The 19,286-nt window shown below is 45.7% G+C and overlaps 1 protein-coding gene across 2 annotated transcripts in view; it reads left to right on the top strand.

The window, feature by feature from the left end:
• Positions 1 to 53: 53 nt before the first annotated feature.
• Positions 54 to 19,286, top strand: part of NR4A3 (nuclear receptor subfamily 4 group A member 3) — a 36,765-nt gene continuing 17,532 nt past the window's right edge. The window contains exons 1-5 of one of the 2 annotated variants that reach the window (XM_030829835.2): positions 54 to 511; positions 3,746 to 3,919; positions 6,165 to 7,123; positions 10,734 to 10,863; positions 11,325 to 11,497. In XM_030829835.2, the coding sequence (XP_030685695.1) occupies positions 6,167 to 7,123; positions 10,734 to 10,863; positions 11,325 to 11,497 (1,260 nt within the window). In that variant the 5' untranslated portion in view covers positions 54 to 511; positions 3,746 to 3,919; positions 6,165 to 6,166. Of the gene's footprint in view, positions 512 to 2,204; positions 2,247 to 3,745; positions 3,920 to 6,164; positions 7,124 to 10,733; positions 10,864 to 11,324; positions 11,498 to 19,286 lie in introns of those variants that run through there. The other variant, XM_060300697.1, reaches the window with a different exon arrangement.

Raw genomic sequence — 19,286 nt, 5'->3', positions numbered from 1 at the left:
CTCCCGCCCCCCACCCCTCCAGCTCCTGCTCCTCCTCCGCTCCCCACACACAGACAAGCTCACACCCGCTCCCTCACTCGCACACACAGACACACGCGCGCACACACGCTCCTCACACACACTCCACTCTCTCCCGCGCGCTCACACCCCTCTCACCCTGCGCCCTCGCGGGTGCAGCGCTGCGCGGCAGGCGGACGCCCCTCCCGGTCTCACTTTGCAACGCTGACAGCGCCGGCGGTGGCAGTGGAGGTGGGAACAGAAGCGGCATCCTACCCCCTGGTCGCGGCCCGAGCCAGGACGCCCGCGGAACCCCTCGGCGGCGCTCTCCCATGAATCGGGATCGCAGCATCCCCTGCCAGCAGCTCACTGCCTCTGGGAGCCGCTGGACTTCTACACCGCAGCCCTTCCGGGACAGCAACTGTGACTCCCACCCCCCCCGCCGCCCCCAGTGCAGATTTCGGGGCAGCTTTCTAGAAACTCGCTCTAAAGACGGAACCGCCACAGCACTCAAGTACGTATGAGATTCGCTCAGTTAATAGGGGGACTTGCTAAAAAGTTGGCGCGCTGGGAAGCTTAGCTTCTGAAATTGACAACTTTGAGTGTGGGGTTTTCCCCCCTCGCCTCCTCGCTCAGGCTTTGCTCGCGGAGTCGCCGGTGGGTTCTGATCTGAAACTTTTCCCCCGTAGCGGGCCTGCGGGGATCTCTGGAGCTTGTGGGATTCCTCTCCCTACCCAAAGAGGCGAAAAGCCTCTAACAAAGAGGAGGACCGGGATTTGTGCAGTAGCAGCTCCAGCGATGTAATTCAGGGTATTTCGGCTCTAGTTGTCATGGTAATGATGCTCTAGGCGGCGGCAGCGGCAGGGAGTTGCAGCTCCGGTGATGAACGGCAGTAATTTTCCTGCCTTTTAACTAGGATTGAAAATAGGGGCTCCGGTGGGTCCAAGTTAATATGCCTAATGGTGACTCCGAGACGGTTGACTGGGAGGAAGCTTGGGAGGGAAGGGGCCTGGTCAGCAGCGGCCGGAGTTTGCAGCGGCGCTCCGAGGATCTCAGGAAAGAGGGCGTAATTGTAGGAATGTGGCTTATTGTATTGAAATGAGCCTGGGGCTCCACCAGGCACGTCTGCCTGGCGTCGCCGACTTGCCCGTTTACACTTTTCCCTTCGGAGGTAATCGGGTGTAATTGCCGACCCCAGTGCCCCGACACGCGTGGGAACGGTGTCCCTCTCCTCCGGGCCTTGAGTCGGTATGGGAGAGGCGTGTTTTACTCTTAACTGACAGAACTCGCGCTTTTGGAGAAGTTGCTCGTAGTGTTTTACTCTTCATAGAAATGAAAGTTCTCGGTGGTGAGAGGAGAGCGGTCAAGCGGGCGCAGCCTGCGGAGGCTGACTTCCAAAGGCACCTCTCGAACCTGTTGGAAGCTTGGGTCAGTCGTGAGGGAGAAAGCATTTGTCCCTTCGTTCCAAAGAATGTTCTTGGAGATTGTCATTTATTTATTATGCCCACGGATTCTCCAGAGGGAAGAGCTGCAAGGAGTTGGGTAATCAGAAATCTCGGGCTATTATCCCAGAGCCCTAGGGTGCCAGGAGAGAGGTACAGGGCGCCCTTCAGTCATTTCATCGCGAATCCAATCCTGAATCTTCTTTTCCCACGACGGAGAAATATTTTATAGAACTGAGCTAGGGAAAGGAACAGCTGCCTAACGCGGCTGCTGAGCACAATGAATGAAGTTTGAGTTTATTCGAGTTCTCTTATCCGAGCAAGACGCTCGTAATGTGAATATCAAAGACCTCTTAGGCCACAGCAGCCTCCACACCCGCTCCCTGCCCCCGCACCCCCACCCCCCCACCCCCACCCCCGCTTCCCTGGGACCGTGCGCTCGCAGAAATTCTCCCCCGCGGTTTGTCTCCTCTCCCTCTGTCTTTCTGAGAATCTCTCTTTGCCTTTCTGTCGGTCTCTTCTCCACTCCTCCTGCCCCCGCCCAACCTCCGCCCCCGCTCCCCAGGGTTGGAAACTCCGTGGAGGAGCCCCGGTCACAATGGTGCGTTTCACGGTTTCCTTCACACACTTCACCACGGGGAGGGGAACACGGGGGTGTTCCTTTCGTCTGCCCACGAGAAAGAAAGGGGCTTTGACAGAGGTAGTTATTTCTTCCTAATTTACAACCCCGAGGCTCCGTGCTCCCGGCCGCGGCGGCCGCGAGCGGGAGCGGAGCAACGTGTTTCCAGGCTCTGAGGCTTTGCCTAGGTAACCGGTCGTTTCGGGGCGGGGGGGTGGGGGGGCGGAGAGAGCCGAGGGGCGCTCGGCTCGGCGGCTGTAGGAAGTGCGGTGTGGCTCTTCCCCGTGAACGCCGGGCGCTCGAGGGGAGCCCCTTCCTTGGGAAGACGCTACCCTCGCCCACCCCAGTCAGAGGCCTATCCTTGGAGAAAGACTCCGCTTGAAAGGCCGCGGTGAAGGGCGGGAATGCGGGCACCTGGAGGAGGTGGTGGGAGGTTGCCAGAGACTCCCACTGAAGATGCGGGAGGGACGGGAAGCGCAAGCTACAGCCGTGGGAAGATCCGCCCTTGACTGCGCTAGGGCGAGCGCAGGCTTTCTGTAGTATCAGCTGGGGCTGGGGTTGGGGATGGCAAGGGAATCCCCCATTTCCTGGCCGTCGAGGGCTCCCCGGATCTGGGAGCTCCGATACCCTCTTTCCTTTCAGGCAAGCCCAGGGGCGGCGGGAGACGAAACTTATCCGACACCCGCGGCCCGCGCACCCCCGAGGTTTTTGGAATTTTGGTAGTTTGGGGTTTTTTATTTTTCGAGTCCCCGTTCCCATCCGTTAAGCTGCGAGTGGGTGCGGGCAAAGGGGGCGCTATAGGCCGGAGTTTGGGGCCGTGGGATCCTTACCCGAGGCCCGCCGAAATGAGCTTCTAGCTACAAAGTTTCGCTAAGGCTTTGCGCAGAGACGCTCACCCCAGAGCCGCTCTCGGCGCCCTCCGGAATGTGCCCCCCTCCGGGTCGCCGGATGGCCCCGAGCCTCGAAGTCGCCCACCCTCTGGGATACCGCCCGCTGGGCGCAGGGGGCCTCCCTCCCCTCTCACCACCAGCGGCAAACGCCAACCGCCTTGTGCCTCGTTTCCAGCGCCGGCCTATTTCCACTGTGTCCTTTTGTTTGCTTGACCCCTGGCCCCCGAAACTCGCGGCTAATAGAGGCGAAGCTCCATTAGCATTTAGAATGAAAAGCGCAGACTTTCTTAATTCCTCGGGGCATTCATGCATTCGTTCCGTACCCTGTGCCTTTCCTATGCAACGTGTAAAATTTGTATTTGAGGGGTGGGGGCGGGTGAAGTTGGAAAATATTTTCCGCTCGTACACACTCACAGACTCCGATTCGGGCGGAACTCCTTCCTCAAGTGTTCTCCATTCTTCGGTTTTCATGACATCGTTAGCTTGGAACCAATTGTGGGGGCAGATAGATTAATTTCTGGGCGACGACTGGCTGCGCGTTTTTTTAGCCTCGGTTCGGGAACCACAAAACCGCGGTGAGCGCGGGCAGCCTTTCCTCGGCTCCTCCAAGGCGCTGTGATGCTTGCTGCCCGGGGACTCCGGTCACCTTAAGCACTGCTTTCTTACCCTTCTAATTCTTTTGTAATTAATGCATTTCTAGAGATCTATTCAACCCTCACCGCCGTACGCCCAGTCCAGGCCGCGGTGACCCAGCGTGGTCTCACTGTGACCTTTGTCTTCTCTCCTGGTGCCCGCAGAGCCCACTGCGGAAGAGCGCAGCCCGGCAAGCCCCAGCCCTGAGACTGGACCCTCAGCGGAGCCCGGCAGCACCTCCGCCGCTTCGCCCCGCCGGACGTCCCCGCCTCCTCCACTCTCAGCCTCCGCTGGAGAGACCCCCAGCCCCACCATTCAGCGCGCAAGATATCCTCCAGGTAGGTCTGAAGGCACGACCCCTTATTCCTCCCGGGCTGGGATATGTGGGTGGGGGAGCCACATACCCAGCAAGCAGGCTGGTCGACTTGCCCAGCGCCAGGACAGCGAGTGACTGCTGGCCGCGAATTTCACGGCACAGGTGGCTTCCTTGCACGAATCTCCTCTGGATACCACACCCTGTTGCTACCTAGTGGAGCAGCCAAATTAAATTAATCGTATTGCTCAAAGATATTTTTCCTGAGAAAAATGCAAATACACCAACAGATTTGGATCTTTTATACATTTTAATGTCTTCATATTTGCTCTATTTTTAATGCTAATGCATTTAAGTTATGGGATCATTTCGAACAATGCAAAGCATTTTTGTTTGTATAAAACGCAAATCATTTGGGTGCAGACATTTGGATTATTGAAGCTCAAAGGGAAAGAGAGAAAGCATTTGAGCTGAAAACCAAGGAGTAAATTTGATTTGGGCAAAAGAAAGGATTGCAGGTTTGGCTTGTAATACCTCTTTATGCATTTGGTAAAGGGATACCAGGTGCCTGGCCAAAGAGATGCAGATAAATAGAACTCAGTCCCAGCAAGCTCATCTTCTATCTGGAAACCTCAGAAAGACAAAAAGAAGAGCAATAGGTAGGGATTGGCAAAGAAGAATGATAGAAAAGACTCATGGAGAAATTCAAGGGAGGAGAACAAATGAAACATCAGGCAGTGTTCTTTCTTTTAAATGACTAGCCTTTCATTTTACCCCAACAACTGGACAGCAGGATAAGTGCTCTTTTAACTTCAAACTAATGAGTGTTTGTAGGGCGCTCGGAAAATAAAGGCTTGAACTGGCCTCTCCTCATCACTGCTTCTTCCACCAGGCCTTCAACACCTTTCTACAAGTCAAGATTTCATCCCATACATGTATGACTCAATCAGATTTGGAAATGTGGGTAAGAGAAAGATGTCAAAGGAGATGTTAAGTATTCACTTTTCTATTAGTCACACCTTTTACACCATAGACTCCAAAGACACGTTAAGCACGTGGTTTTCCTTTGGCTCAGAAAAACCAACCACCAGAAACTGCCCAGTTTACTATTTATATTTAGCCATAAAGAAAGGGAAATAATTAGATAAATTATCCACTAGATCCAATATTTCTTAGGGCTTTCTCATCCAGTTCAACCTCTCTGAACAATAGTAAGCACTCCAGATATCATTGCTTTGGGGGCTGAGAGAAACTAAACCTATTAAGAAACTGCTTTCTTTTCTAGGGGTGCTAATTCTTCTGTCTTAAGAAAATATGTAGATAACTAACCTATTATGACAACTGTAAACTACTGTTATAAAGCAGCCACTGATATATTTTATTTCTTAGAATGGGGGGGAAAATACACACACACACACACACATATATATATAGCATACATGGCAGAGAGCAGGTTTGGTGGGTGTTCTGTTGCAGCTGCTGATCTTTTTCTTTGCAGATGGTGCAAACTCCCCCGAGTCCATTTCCTGGACCTACGTTCCTACCTCACCACCTAGCTGGCTGAAATCATCAACAGGGGTCCAGTTTGAGCAGGCTGCTAGCCTTTCTTGGAGGAGTAGGGAGAGGGTGGGAGAAAGCAGCCACAATGTGTGTGGGTAGCCTCAGTTGGCACTGATAAAATGTTAGAATGTCACTGGGCCAGTAAGTCCCATGTAGGACACCTTTTTTTTTTTTTTCTTTCTTTTACTAACTCATAGGTTTACAAATCAAAGCGTGTGACTTGGGGGATGAGTAGTCTCTTTCACCCAAAAGAAACCAACACAGCATTCACTGGATTTCTTCTTGTCCTCCCAATTTGTGGCCGAGGTCACTTCATTTAATCTCTAGGGCTAAAAACCACTTTTAAAAACACGACTGGGCTTATGAGGGAAGACATCAAAATTCACAGATATAGTGGAGGACAGGGCAAGGGAGGGAAGGTGAGCACAGAAATCCTCAGGAGGCTGGGTTTTGGCAACCTGTGGCCCCTTTGGCAGTTTGTCAGGGATTCAACTTTCTTCCCAGGGGAAGAAGGAAGGAAGGAAGGGAGGAAGGAAGGAAGGGAGGGAGGGAGGAAGGAAGGACGGACTCTAAGTCTATGATACTAGAAGGTGAAAAGAATGTCACTTCCTCTCTATTTCCCATATTGGAGAGCGACAAGTCCATTGCTACCTATTAGCTAGCAAGAGTGCCGACTTGCTTCTGAGAGACCTTTTTCCTCTCCCTTGCAGATATGCCCTGTGTGCAAGCCCAGTATAGCCCTTCACCGCCAGGTTCCAGTTATGCAGCACAGACATATGGCTTGGAATACACCACGGAGATCATGAATCCTGATTACTCCAAGCTGACCATGGACCTCGGCAGCACCGAGATCACGGCCACGGCTACCACGTCCCTGCCCAGCTTCAGTACCTTCATGGAGGGCTACTCGAGCAACTACGAACTCAAGCCCTCCTGCCTGTACCAGATGCAGCCGTCGGGGCCCCGGCCTTTGATCAAGATGGAGGAGGGCCGCGCGCACGGCTACCACCATCACCACCATGACCACCACCACCACCACCACCACCAGCAGCAGCCATCCATTCCACCCCCCTCCGGCCCAGAGGACGAGGTGCTGCCCAGCACCTCCATGTACTTTAAGCAGTCCCCGCCGTCCACCCCCACCACGCCGGGCTTCCCCCAGCAGGCAGGGGCGATGTGGGAGGACACGCTGTCCTCGGCACAGGGCTGCATCGCACCCGGCCCGTTGCTCGACCAGCCGATGAAGGCGGTGCCCACGGTGGCAGGCGCGCGCTTCCCGCTCTTCCCCTTCAAGCCCTCGCCGCCGCACCCGCCCGCGCCCAGCCCCGCAGGCGGCCACCACCTCGGATACGACCCGACGGCCGCCGCCGCGCTGAGCCTGCCGCTGGGAGCCGCCGCCGCCGCCGCCGCGGGCAGCCAGGCAGCTGCGCTCGAGGGCCACCCGTATGGGCTGCCGCTGGCCAAGAGGGCGGCCGCGCTGGCCTTCCCGCCGCTCGGCCTCACGGCCTCCCCCACCGCATCCAACCTGCTGGGCGAGAGCCCCAGCCTGCCGTCGCCGCCCAACAGGAGCTCGGCGTCGGGCGAGGGCACGTGCGCTGTGTGCGGGGACAACGCCGCCTGCCAGCACTACGGTGTGCGCACCTGCGAGGGCTGCAAGGGCTTCTTCAAGGTGAGCACTCGCCCCTCCGGCTCCCTCTCCCCTCAGCAGCCAGCCTCCCCAGACACCCGCTCGAGTGAGCGAGTGAGCGTCTAAGCGGGCCCTTCCCGGTTTGAGAGGTGTACTGGTTATACTGTGCATTTCAGAAGCCTTTCCTAGCACCCTCACACCCACTTTCTCAGGGCTTTTTAACTTGACGTCCATTACAGGAGGCCCAGACGGGCTTGAGGGTGCTGTGAACTTCCTGACTTGGCGTTACCTCCTGCTTATTTTTCTGGAGAGAGCTTTCAGCAGATTCGCAAAGGGATCTGTGACCTCAAAAATGCAAACACCTCACTGTGTTCCTCTTCTGTCCATCCAGGATGTCTGAGGGAATAGGGTCTGTGTGCCAGGCCCTGGGTATTTGTATCTCATTTAATCCTCCTAGGAAGAGCTAGGACTCTAGACTCAAACAGAACTGACATTGAATTTTGGTCACCCACTAGCTATTTTTACTAACAGCGTCTTGAATGTTTAATTATCCTTGTTTCATAGATGAGGAAATGGAGGCTCAGGGAGGTTAACTGCCCCTGGACACACACTCAGAGAGTGAGATGGAGGCAGGATGCCAACTCATGTTTGCATGACCTCAACGTGCATGCCCTCTTCACAGCTCTGCAGCTGCAGAATAGACAGGGGCAGCTGATGGATGCAGTTTGGGGCAGCTTGCTCTGTAGAAGATAGTAGCTGGGGTCTCATCTTCTGTACCACACAGAGTGGGGACACTCTTCATTATCTCAGAGACCCAAAGGAGAATTTTATAGCGGGAGGGTCTTCAGCCTCCCCCTTATTTTGCCCAGGAGGATACTGAAGTCTAGAGAGGTGATTTAGTTGCACATGGGGACAGTTCCAGCTGGTTTCTCCAGACTCTTGAGTTCAGTGCTCTTCTCACCACTCAGGGGGAACAGGCCTTGTTCTCTTGCAGCTCTGTTTTTGCTACTGACTCCCAGACTTCTTCAGACACTTAATTCTGTGCCACCCTCCCCACTCCTCACTCCCCTGGCTATTATGTCAGGCATTTGCAAACCCCTGAATGCTCAATAATCACTTCCTAGCCTTCAGTGCTGGGCAGGGTGGAGGGAGAGGAGAAGCTGGATGCTGATTGGATAATGAGGATTTGGGAGGCCAATAGGATGTATCTGGGAGCATGCTGGAATTGGAGCCAGAACACTCAAATAGGAGTCCTTGATCTGTCACCTACCAATTTTATGATGTTGGGCATGACACTTCCTTCCAGGCCTCAGTTTCCCTATCAGGTGAATAAATTTCAGAGAAAGGCTGTGAGTATTAAATGAGAGAAATGTTTATGAAAGCACTTTATAAGCTTTAAAGGGCCATAAAAGAATAGTTCATTATAAATGAAAATAGAAACATTTATTAAAAAAATGCACATGTGTGCATTGGTATACATACCAACAAGCAACAGTTATTTTTGATCTGGAGATAGGAATTATGTGATTAATTTCTGCAGATAAATGAGAAAATGCTTGTGGAAGGATTTTGCAGTATGTTAAATGCCATACAGGAGGTATGCAGGATTATGATGTTTTAAATGTAGAACCATTGGTTTAGCCGTTTTTTTTCTGTCTTAACTACTCAAGCTTTACTTTCAAGTAACTGCATTCCTTTAGCAGATTTGCTTTTTACAGCATTTCAGCGGAAATGCTGAAAGGCAGTGAAATGGGCAGCTGAAAGGGGAAAAAGAAAGAAAAACAAGAGAAGTATAAGTAATCCACAAATATAATCACCCCTGAATTGACCAAAATACAGGAGTGGTGATACATTCCTCGTCTACAAATGTCAATTAAGTGTTCCCCAACAGCATCCTTCTTCAGCAGCAATATCTTGAAAACAAATCTATACTAGAAAGGGTAGGGGTAGGATAAGGGAGAACCACCCCACAGATCTGTTAATTAAGGGAACGGGAGCAGGTTTTACCCAGTGGCTTTCTACCATTAAATTGAATTCTTTAAAAATGTGACATGAAGTGCAGTTAATGATGGGAATTCAGTGATTGAACCATAACGATCTCTCCCTGTCCTTAAACTATTGTGCAGGCATACACAAATGTGAGGAAGGTTTGAGGTTATTGGGAAAACGTATACCTGAAGCAAAATGCCACCAGCACTGAAACTGGGATATCTTTGAGGACGATGGCAAGAAATAGAGTTTTTTTAATTACTTCATGTTCAATGAAAGAGAGCTTCATTTAGGAAACACAAGTCTCCTACCCTTACAAACTGCTGCGAATTTAAATGGTGGAAACCTCAGAAGTATGTTTGTGTTTTGGAAATTTTGCATTTTAAACTAAAATCACCTGCTAAAGCAGGGAAAATGTATCTGGCTTTAAATTTTATATAAGCAGTTTAGGAATGATCTCTTAAAATGAAATTAAAAGGTGATAGAGTGAAAACTGATACAAGGGGGTTGAGAACTGCTGAAAATTAAAAAAGATAGAAAGTAAATCTATTTAGAATTTTAGACACAAAATAGATCACCAGTCCCAAATTACCTGGATTTCTTTTTTTTATGCAGCCCAGGCTTACCAAATAAATTCCAACTTTCTGCTCTATTTGGAGTTGAATAGATTCAGGTAATTCCTGAATGAGTGGTAAATACACATCCATTTGCACAAATGTTTTTAATTTTTTTAAAAAAATCAAGCATTCTCTTATATTTGGAGCATAAAATATCCTTTATTATTTCTTCATGTTTCATTTTAAAATTATACATGATTCTGAAGAATACAACATTATTTTATAACCAGGCCCAAGTTTTATGATACGTCTTTTACAGTATGGCTATTTTGATGTCTGTGTCAATAGTCATTTATGAAATAACCAATTAATGGGAATTTTCATTGAAAATATATGGCTCTCATATTCCTTCTTTTATCTCATTCTTTTTGTTTGTTTGGTATTTTTTTTTCTTTCTTGGATGTGATAGCGGTTTTTAGTATCCCGTTTTACGATTTTGCTTTCAAAAATGAGAAATGGACAGTTTACCATTCTTTTAAAAATAAAATACACTATACAAGCTGATTAAGTGATTTTTTTGCATTAAAACATTATTTCCTATATGTTATAACTAGACAAGTCCTCGTTTTTGCTTTTTATGATTTCATCTCTATTGGGGAACAAAGCCAGTTTCTGTGATATTTGACTTACAATAGTGATATCCAGCAAAGTACATCCCAGATCATTTTGATTTTATTTTAATAAGGTCAGCAATAATCAGGGGAGTGGAACAAGTAGAAAATTGTTCCCAAAGGGATATTAAAAGTGAAGATAATCTAATCCTCCAAGGTATGATATGTTGACCTGGTAATTTCAGATATGATTTTATCATTCAGACTTGGGTGTCTCCTGAGACTTGCTTCAGAACAATCCGAGATGATTTTCATTGTCAGCAGCTAACACTAATAAAATTGTTTTTCCTGCAGGCTAGCGTGTTAGGAAATTAAATTTATCTAATTATACAAATTGCACTGTCGCTTTTCACATTGTAATTAAAATACATCTTGTCAGGTCCTACCTCTTTCCAGAAACTATTAGTTGACTATCTCTGTATTGTATTTCCTCAGAGAACAGTGCAGAAAAATGCAAAGTATGTTTGCCTGGCAAATAAAAACTGCCCTGTAGACAAGAGACGTCGAAACCGATGTCAGTACTGTCGATTTCAGAAGTGTCTCAGTGTCGGAATGGTTAAAGAAGGTATGGATATAATGCTTTTTGTCCAGCTTGCTTATAAATATTCTCAGATATCACTGAAAAAGTTAATGTTTACATTAGAATGGTGAAGTTTCCTAGTTTCCCTTTCTTTTCAACATTTTATTTTTATGGTGTGTATTTACATTCAAAAATAGCTGAGGTCTACTTATTCTAATTTCTCAAAATCAATAGAGAGCCTGTGTACATACATCTTTGTTCTATTTGAGAAGGAGACTTTTAGGGCTAATTCATTACCAAATGTAAGTATGGGGTGGCTTTTATGCTGCTCATTTCAACTCTCATTAAATCATTGTGTGGCTATTACTCCAAACTTATTGCCACTTTTAAATGGTTGGTATCATTAATGATTTGCTCAACTGTAAAGTGTTTTGATTCCTTTTCGTGATTTATGGCTGTTCATGGATATCTTTGAAGACATTTTTGTTTGTTTCTCTCGGTATCAGTCGTCCGTACAGATAGTCTGAAAGGGAGGAGAGGTCGGCTGCCTTCCAAACCAAAGAGCCCATTACAGCAGGAAGCCTCTCAGCCCTCTCCACCTTCTCCTCCAATCTGTATGATGAATGCCCTCGTCCGAGCTTTAACAGACTCAACGCCCAGAGATCTCGATTATTCCAGAGTAAGTTTTATGATGTCTTGCTCTTGAATGAATGATCAGGGTCTCTGTTCATGATAATAGTAATAAGAGTGGATTGAATGACTTTGTGCCTGGCACTGTGCTCAACCGTTTTCATACCTTTTCTCTATTTTTCACTTCACTTAACAATTCCAGTGCATCCATTGCACCAAATAATTTTTGCCTTATTGAATCTCTAAATGCCTTAACAAATGACCCTGACAGTGCTGCACCTGTCATACCCATTGTTGCAGGATTCCTGATGGTTGTGCCAACGAAAATTTGCACAGGTGAATTACAATTTGTACATTTCTTTCATGCTTTAGACAAAGTGACTACTTTTTTTTTCCATATTGTGACCAAACCATCTGGGTAAGCTTCAAGTTATCCTTAAACATTTTACCCAATTGCACCGGCATTGACTGACCTAGTGCTTATACTGAGGGATTAAACCATTGATGGAGAGGAGCAAACACTGGCCTTGACATCGGGAGGTGTCAGGAGGACTGGGATGGAATGCTGCCTCTGCTGCTTCCTGCCTGTGTCACCTGGCTCCTGCTCTTGGCTTTCTCATCCTTACAGTGGAGATGATTACAATATTTAACCTCAGAGGGATGTTTTGAACATCAGTCACACAGGAATGACGGTTGAGAAAACATTTGAAAATTGTAAATGATTACCAGTGTTGTTATTTAAGCCAACCAAAATGTATTAACACTTTTATTTCATATGGGATATAGTAAAATATCATCAGTTTAAACCCTGCAATTTCCCAGAAATTTGGATAACACAAAGAATGATGAGGAAGGATTTTCGGAGCAAAGGTATAAACATTACTGGAAGGCAGTTTTAAAAGAGACTTAGAAAAGCAGACTTCTAGTAAGACAGGGTCTCACCCAAGAAGAAAAGAAAGGAAAAAGATCTCAATTATTGAGCAATTTCTATGTGCTAGGCATTGTGGTACTTTGTCTCATCTAACCATTGAAAGAAGCATGAACTGTACGAATGGTTAATCCCACCGTAAGACAAGAAAACTTAGAAACACAGTTTACGCACAGATAAGAGAGATACCAGTCCAGGGATCCCCAGTTGGTTGATTTGGCTTGGCAGCAGCTACCAGATTGCCCTCTCCAGGTCCAATCAGTATTTCAAACTTCTGGTTGAAGAGCTGGCCAAGAGTGTGAGAGTGTCTGCCATATGCCCTTCTTTTAGGCTGCAATGTTGACGAAAGTGAAGGGGTGATTTGTATATCTGCTGTGATCTTCCTTCCCTCATCCCCTCCCTCATTTTAGGTTGTGAAGCCTCCTCTCCACACTTGAGCACAAGACTTCATATGAGAAGCATGGTAGACCCTTAGCATCAAAGGTTGAGGACTCTTACTCTGATTACAAGTAGCATCTCTTGACTGAAGTCAAGTCTCAAATAATAGTCTAACAGAATAATGCAGTGATTAAGGGCTTAGGTTTTGGAACCATGCAGGCCTCGATTAAAATCCCAACACCATCATGTACTAGCTGGGTGATCTTGAGCAACTGATTAAATCTTTTAATGCATCAGTTTCCTAATCTGTGTTGTGGCGTAATAATAATAATATCTACTTCCCAGGGTTTAACTTCCCAGGGAAGTTTAAATAAGATGATACTTGTCAAAGCTTTAGCACAGTGCCCTGTATGTTATCTCCTTGACCAAAACTTCTTATTCTATCCTTTGTTGAATGTTCTAATGAGTATAAACACTACACATGTCAGGTGCTATGTAGCAAAACCACTAAGGTAAGTGTTATGATCTCTCATAGATGAGATTAAAACTGAGAAAGGCTAAAGGACTGACTTGCCCAAGGTCACCTAGTAATATGTATCAGAGATAGAATTAGAAGCCAAGTGGGCCCAATTTGGCCCCCAAAGTCTGTGCTCTTAAAACCATAATTCCTTGCATCTCTGGTTTCAGTGAGAGTGGGTGAGAGAAAAGCATTTGGGAATAAAAACTTTTCCATGAGCCAACTCTGGCCTTCCCTTATGCAATTCATCTGAATTAATGAAGCTTCTTGGCACTGCCTTCACTGAGGCTACAGCACACAATCTGACCTTGTTCTGGGGCATTTGAAATCACTATTGATGGCCAGTCCAGAGGTTTAGTCCACGAAGTGATTTGGTGGGTTGGGGGGGCCCAAATTATCCAATTATTGGTCTACATGGCCTAATTAGTTATTCAGCAGCAAACCCTACCCCGTACTTTGAGTTGTCCCAGATGGGAACTGCCTCACCGTGAAAAATCAATCCACTGTGTTTGCTTGCTTCTGCACCATTCAGGGTGTTAGGCTAGAGTCATCATCCTCATCAACAAACATTTATCCAATTTAATTGTTAGCTTTGCCCAAAATAACAGATTGACCATGCCAGAGTCTGGGTCACACTGATACTACCTTTGGGGCCTGGCTCAATTTTGTAAAGCGTATTTATTTTAATTGCATTGTTTTGGAATTGGGTTGAACCTCATAGCTTGGATTCTCCTGCTTTTAGATAGCTTTACAAAATTATCAAAAATTGGACCCAAATCAATTAAATTAAAAGTCTTTTTTTAATAAAATACAGTGAGTTTTCATCAAAAACTTGGATGAAGGCAGAGAAGGCATGCTGATCACATTTGCAGATGACAGAAAGCTGGGAGGGATCGCTAATATGATGGATGTCAGTGTCAACATTCAGAGTGATTTCGACAAGCTGGAACAGGATGGGCTGAAACCATTGTGAAGAAAGGTCACAAAAATAAGTGTGAAGCTCAGCATTTAGAATATTTTTAAATGGGAGAGCCTTGGCCTGTCAGTGGTTCATGTTAAGAAGATCTCAGGAGTTTATTCCATACACATTCAGTAAGAACCAACCAAGTGTGCAGTGGAAGGGAGGGATGCAAAATTAGCTTAGGCCTCAGTAGTAGAAGCATGGGACTAGAGCCAAGTTGATGGTGTCCCACGGACTCTGTCAGTCCACACTTCAAGGGTGGAGTTCAGTTCCAAGCTGGGATTTAAGAGGATGCAGTGTATGTGGATACACTGTTTCTGGAAACTCGAAAAGGATGGTTGGAGGAAATGGAAATACGTAGACAGAAAGGGAGAAGATTCGGCAGGATTAGGTCACACTTTGGCCCTGTTGCCAAGAGGACTGTTGCTCCCTAGGGCAGAACTAGATAGTGAAGGAGGGGGCCCTTCCAGCTCACTCTGAGGACAAGGAAGAGCTCTCCTTGCTACAAGAGCTGCTGTGGAAGCGTGAGTTCATCAACACAAGAAGAAACTAAGGAGAACACATAACAGGGTTCCTCACAAGGAGAGAGGTTATTTTGACTGATAATAATTTCCTTCCAATGCTAAGATTTTATGATTCTAGGGTTTACCTTACTGTCCCTAAATGCAAGTGAATATATATACATATACATATAAGAATATGTGTTGTTAAACAACTTGTTACTTCACAAGATTGAATTTGCTTCATTCTCTTTAAAAAAAAAAATTAACATAAAATGAATGAAGCAAAATGAATTTATTGAATGCCTACTTTGAGCCAGGCACCATCACGTACATTCTTACATAATTTCACTTAAAACCAGTTTATGTGGTACAATTTATGGTTTCAGTCATTTTTTTAATGTCATTCATTGAAATTCAATTTTCATATTACCTTCTCCTTAAAGTTTTTTATTTATTAATTCATAGAACTGGAGGTGATCTTGAGGTCATCTAATCCAAAACCCATATTTCAGAAGAGTAAATAAAGGCTTAAAAAGGCTAAGTGGCTTGCCTAAGGTCAGTGGCAGAGCTAGGGTTAGACCCAAATCTCATCACTCAAAGTAATATGTTTCTCTTTCACCATACTGCCACTTCTGTTTAATAGCAATATACTAGGTTTTTTTTAATAGAAGCTTTATTAGATTTTAAAAATTACAATAAGAGTAATTTATAAAAGGCAGACCATTTAGAAGTGAATAAAGTGAAAAATGAAAGTCTCTTCTTCATTTATTCCTGCCTAGTCTATATCATAGTGGTATACATAATTTTACCTTTTAAAGAAGAATATGCCCTGTCAGTTTTGAGTCAGACAATTGGCTTGACCAAAACAATTTATTAAAGATGCTACCTTCCCCCAGTGAATCAGAGAAATGAGAAAATGTTTTCCAGGCAGGTATGTTCTAATCTTGTACCTGCCTATGTGCCTTTAAGGTAGTAAGTGAGCATTTTCCTCGTTTGTGGGAAAGGGAGGTGAGGAGTTGTTCCAAGTCACAGAGGGAAGGGGGTTTTCAAGGCCAGAAAGAGGGCTCTTCACTCTGTGAAGCGTTCCTGGCTCTGGGAACTTTTCTTCTCCTTTGGGCCAAACTTCTCTCCTTCAAAAGTGAGCTCAGATCATTGTATATCAGTGCAGTCAAAACACGTCACATTTGATTTGTTTCTCCTTGAAATGTTGCTATTCTGTACCCCACAGTTGCCTTTAATGGAGCATTACAAGTATATATAGATACTGGGCTTGTCTTCAGAGCCTGCATAATTACTAATGAGAAAATGCACTTCCCATCCTCATTAGTTGGTCATTTCAAGTATTTTCCAGCAAACTAGGATGTTTTCTGGTAATGGGTGTCACTTAGTATAGTAACAGACTCCAAATACAAGAGATACTGCCCAGATAAAACCAGGCACCAGCAAGTGGCATTTAAATATGTTAACAAGATAGCCTAAGAAACAACATGGTTGACACGTGTTAAACCTACAAAATAAACAACATGAAGATTCTGCAAAGAGGGTGCTTTCATGAAGCTACTCAGAAGACCCTCTCAAATTGCCACCAACTCACTAGATGATTTCAGGCAAGTTCTGCCCCGCTGTAGGCCTCAGTTTTCTCCTCTGAAGGCCGAGGAGATTGGACTAAATGCACTGCCATGATCCCTTCCAGCCTTCTCCTTCCCTGACCCTCTGATTCCCCTATGGGTACAGGTCTGCATTTCCCAAAGTGTGGTGCGCAGACTGCATGTATCAGAAGGAGTCAGGGTGTTTGCTTCAAATGCAGATTCTCGGGGCCACAGGCAGGCCTACTGACTCAGAATTGGGGGACGGGGGAAGGCAGGCAGGAATCTGTATTCTGAAGAGGACCTTGGAGGATTCTTTGGCACACTAAGCCTTGAGAACGATCGATATGGTTTAATAAGAACAATTCCATTTTACCTCGTATCTCCTGTATCCCAACTTTCTTGGGGTTGAGAAGGAATGAGCAATAGAGATAAGTTTAACAGAAAGTCATTGATTCATTTAACAATTCTTCCAGAGCAGTGGACACGTTATTGAACAAGATGCAGCTCCTGCCCTCATGGAGCTTACAGGCAAGTGAAGGAGACGGAAAGTAAACAAATATATAACTGCAGTGATGCCATTGACGGGAGGAGAGGAGGGTTTTTTGGTTTTGGTTTGGTTTTTTAGAGAGGGGAGGCAATTAGATCAGAAAAGAAAAAATTGGGGATAAAATATATTCATTGCCACTTTTTAAAGTGTCACTTTTTAAAGTGTAAGAACCTAAGAATATGTATACATAGTTTGGCTCATAGAATGATAACATCTAAAATATAAAGAAATATAAGGACCCAGGGAAAAGTTAAATTCTAAGTGGAAACAAAGTGTTCTTAGGACATTTTACATATTTAGCCTGGACTGACACCGAGGAAGAGTAAATAGCAGATTCCACTCTGTGAAATGCGATGAAACATCACATTGCTAAATTTTAGGGCTGGTGTTCACCAAGGGTCTCACGTAATTCCCAAATAACTTATTTTAGGCCTAGGTTGTGGCTGAAATCTGACCTGTATAGCCATGGTATTGCCATTTGAAATGTGCCAACTCAATTTAGTTTAAATAGTATTCATTGTTTTTTGCAGCTCTAGCTTCTCAATCTAAGTGCTTCGTAGAAATCTGCATTAGACATTAGCTATCAGTAAATGCAATATTGTGTCTTTGACTAGTGGTAAAACCTGATTATTGATTATTCATATAGGCTGGAATAAAAAGCATAAATAGGAAAAAAAGATTTATTTTTAAAGTCTTTCTCTATTGGGCCTATGTCTGATGAGAATGGTCAATAAACAAGTATTTCTAGATTTTTCTTTGGTGAACCCCAAGGCTGCTTATCCCAGAGACAGAGGGATGTAGGGGAGCACAGAAGCAGAGATGGGGGTCTGGTTCTTCCAACTCCACGTACAGTATTCCTTAGCGAGGTGTTTATAAATTGCTAGTCCAGGCAGAGAAAGACTCTAAAATGTTTTGTTCCGTTTCTTTAAATCTTATGTTCAGTAGAGGGGATACTTGATTTGTCTTTTCCCCCCAGCAGTTGATGCTGACCCTCCAGTCACCCCCAAGTTACTGGTGGCTCAGGCTGAATCCAGTTTGGCTCCAGAATTCTGAAACATGAACCAGAATCGCTGCAGGTGAAGCTCAGAGGGTCTGGCTGGAGTCTGGCACACAGGGCCTGCTGGCTTTCCTCCCTGCTGGACTCTATCAGAGAAAACAGCACACACAGGCAGCAACTGCATTTCCCTGTGTGCAGGATGCATGAAATGTGAGCCCAGCAGGGGTGGAGGCCTGCAGAGGACCCTGGGGGAAAGCTAAGTGCTCTGGAGGATTCTGAGCAAATATTGGAAGCAGGGAGATTATTGAGTTGTGAGCCATGGTTTCAGGGACTTCAGTGCAGGAGAGAGCTGTTAGGTCCCATTCCTTGACATTCTTTAGTCTTTTTTTCTCCATTTAACACACTATTTTAAAACAACAATGCTGAATCAGTATCAAATTCTAGGCAATACCGTCACACCTGGTGTGATTAGCAACATTTAGAATCATCAAATGCAAAAGCCATCACATGGAACATTCACCAGGATAGATGATGATCTGGGCCATAAAACACACCTTAACACATTTAAAAGAATAGAAATCATACAGTGTCTGCCGTCAATCCCACAAAGGAATTAAACTAGAAATCAGTAACAGAAAGATAGCTGAATGTAAGAGCCAGAAGGAATCAGCTAGTCTAGTCACTTCCAGCTTCAGAGGCAGAAACAAACCCAGAGAAGTTAAGTGCCTTGTCTAGGGCTGCACAGCAAGTCAGTGCCAGAGTCTGGAGGAGGTCCCCATGACCTACCGCCTGATCCAACATTCTTTCCTCAACTCTGAATTACCTGGGAGTTTCACATGTAGTGCTGTCAACTTTCTAAAGGTGGTACTGCCCTGAATTTCATCCTGCCCCTGGAGAGCATATGGAATTAGATTCATATAAGAAGAGAAAGTTTAAAAATAAAATCTTTTTTTTTCCACTCTCCTCCAGTTAATAGTATGTGTGCTGGAAGGAACTGGTGGGGAGTGTCTATGACACCAGTATCATGCTGTCATCCTTGAATATCTGTGGGAAGGATGACTGCTTCCTTCTCCTGGACTTTGCTTCCATGGTCCATTACAACACAGAACATCCAGGGCTTCACAGAATCCAGGCCCTGGGTAGATTATTGGGAACAGAGGAGCCAGGGATTTGAACTGGACCTGATATTATGGGATCCTAGAAAAAGTCAGGGCTGAAAATTAGAAACCTTCCAATTCAACCCCTTCCCCCATTTTATAAATATGGAAGCTGAGGGACAGTGATAACTCCAAGTATCAAAACTGTTATCAGTATCATCACTGTCGTCATGTGTTAAACACATTCTATGCGTCAGGTCCTCTGCATGTATTATCACATTTAATCATCACAACAAAATGTTAAGGAAGATATTATCCCCA

The sequence above is a fragment of the Globicephala melas genome, chromosome 6, assembly GCF_963455315.2.
Source record: "Globicephala melas chromosome 6, mGloMel1.2, whole genome shotgun sequence".
In the NCBI taxonomy this organism is placed as follows: domain Eukaryota; kingdom Metazoa; phylum Chordata; class Mammalia; order Artiodactyla; family Delphinidae; genus Globicephala; species Globicephala melas.
The sequence above is the reverse complement of the archived record's forward strand: the minus strand, read 5'-3'. Positions and strand labels throughout refer to the sequence as shown.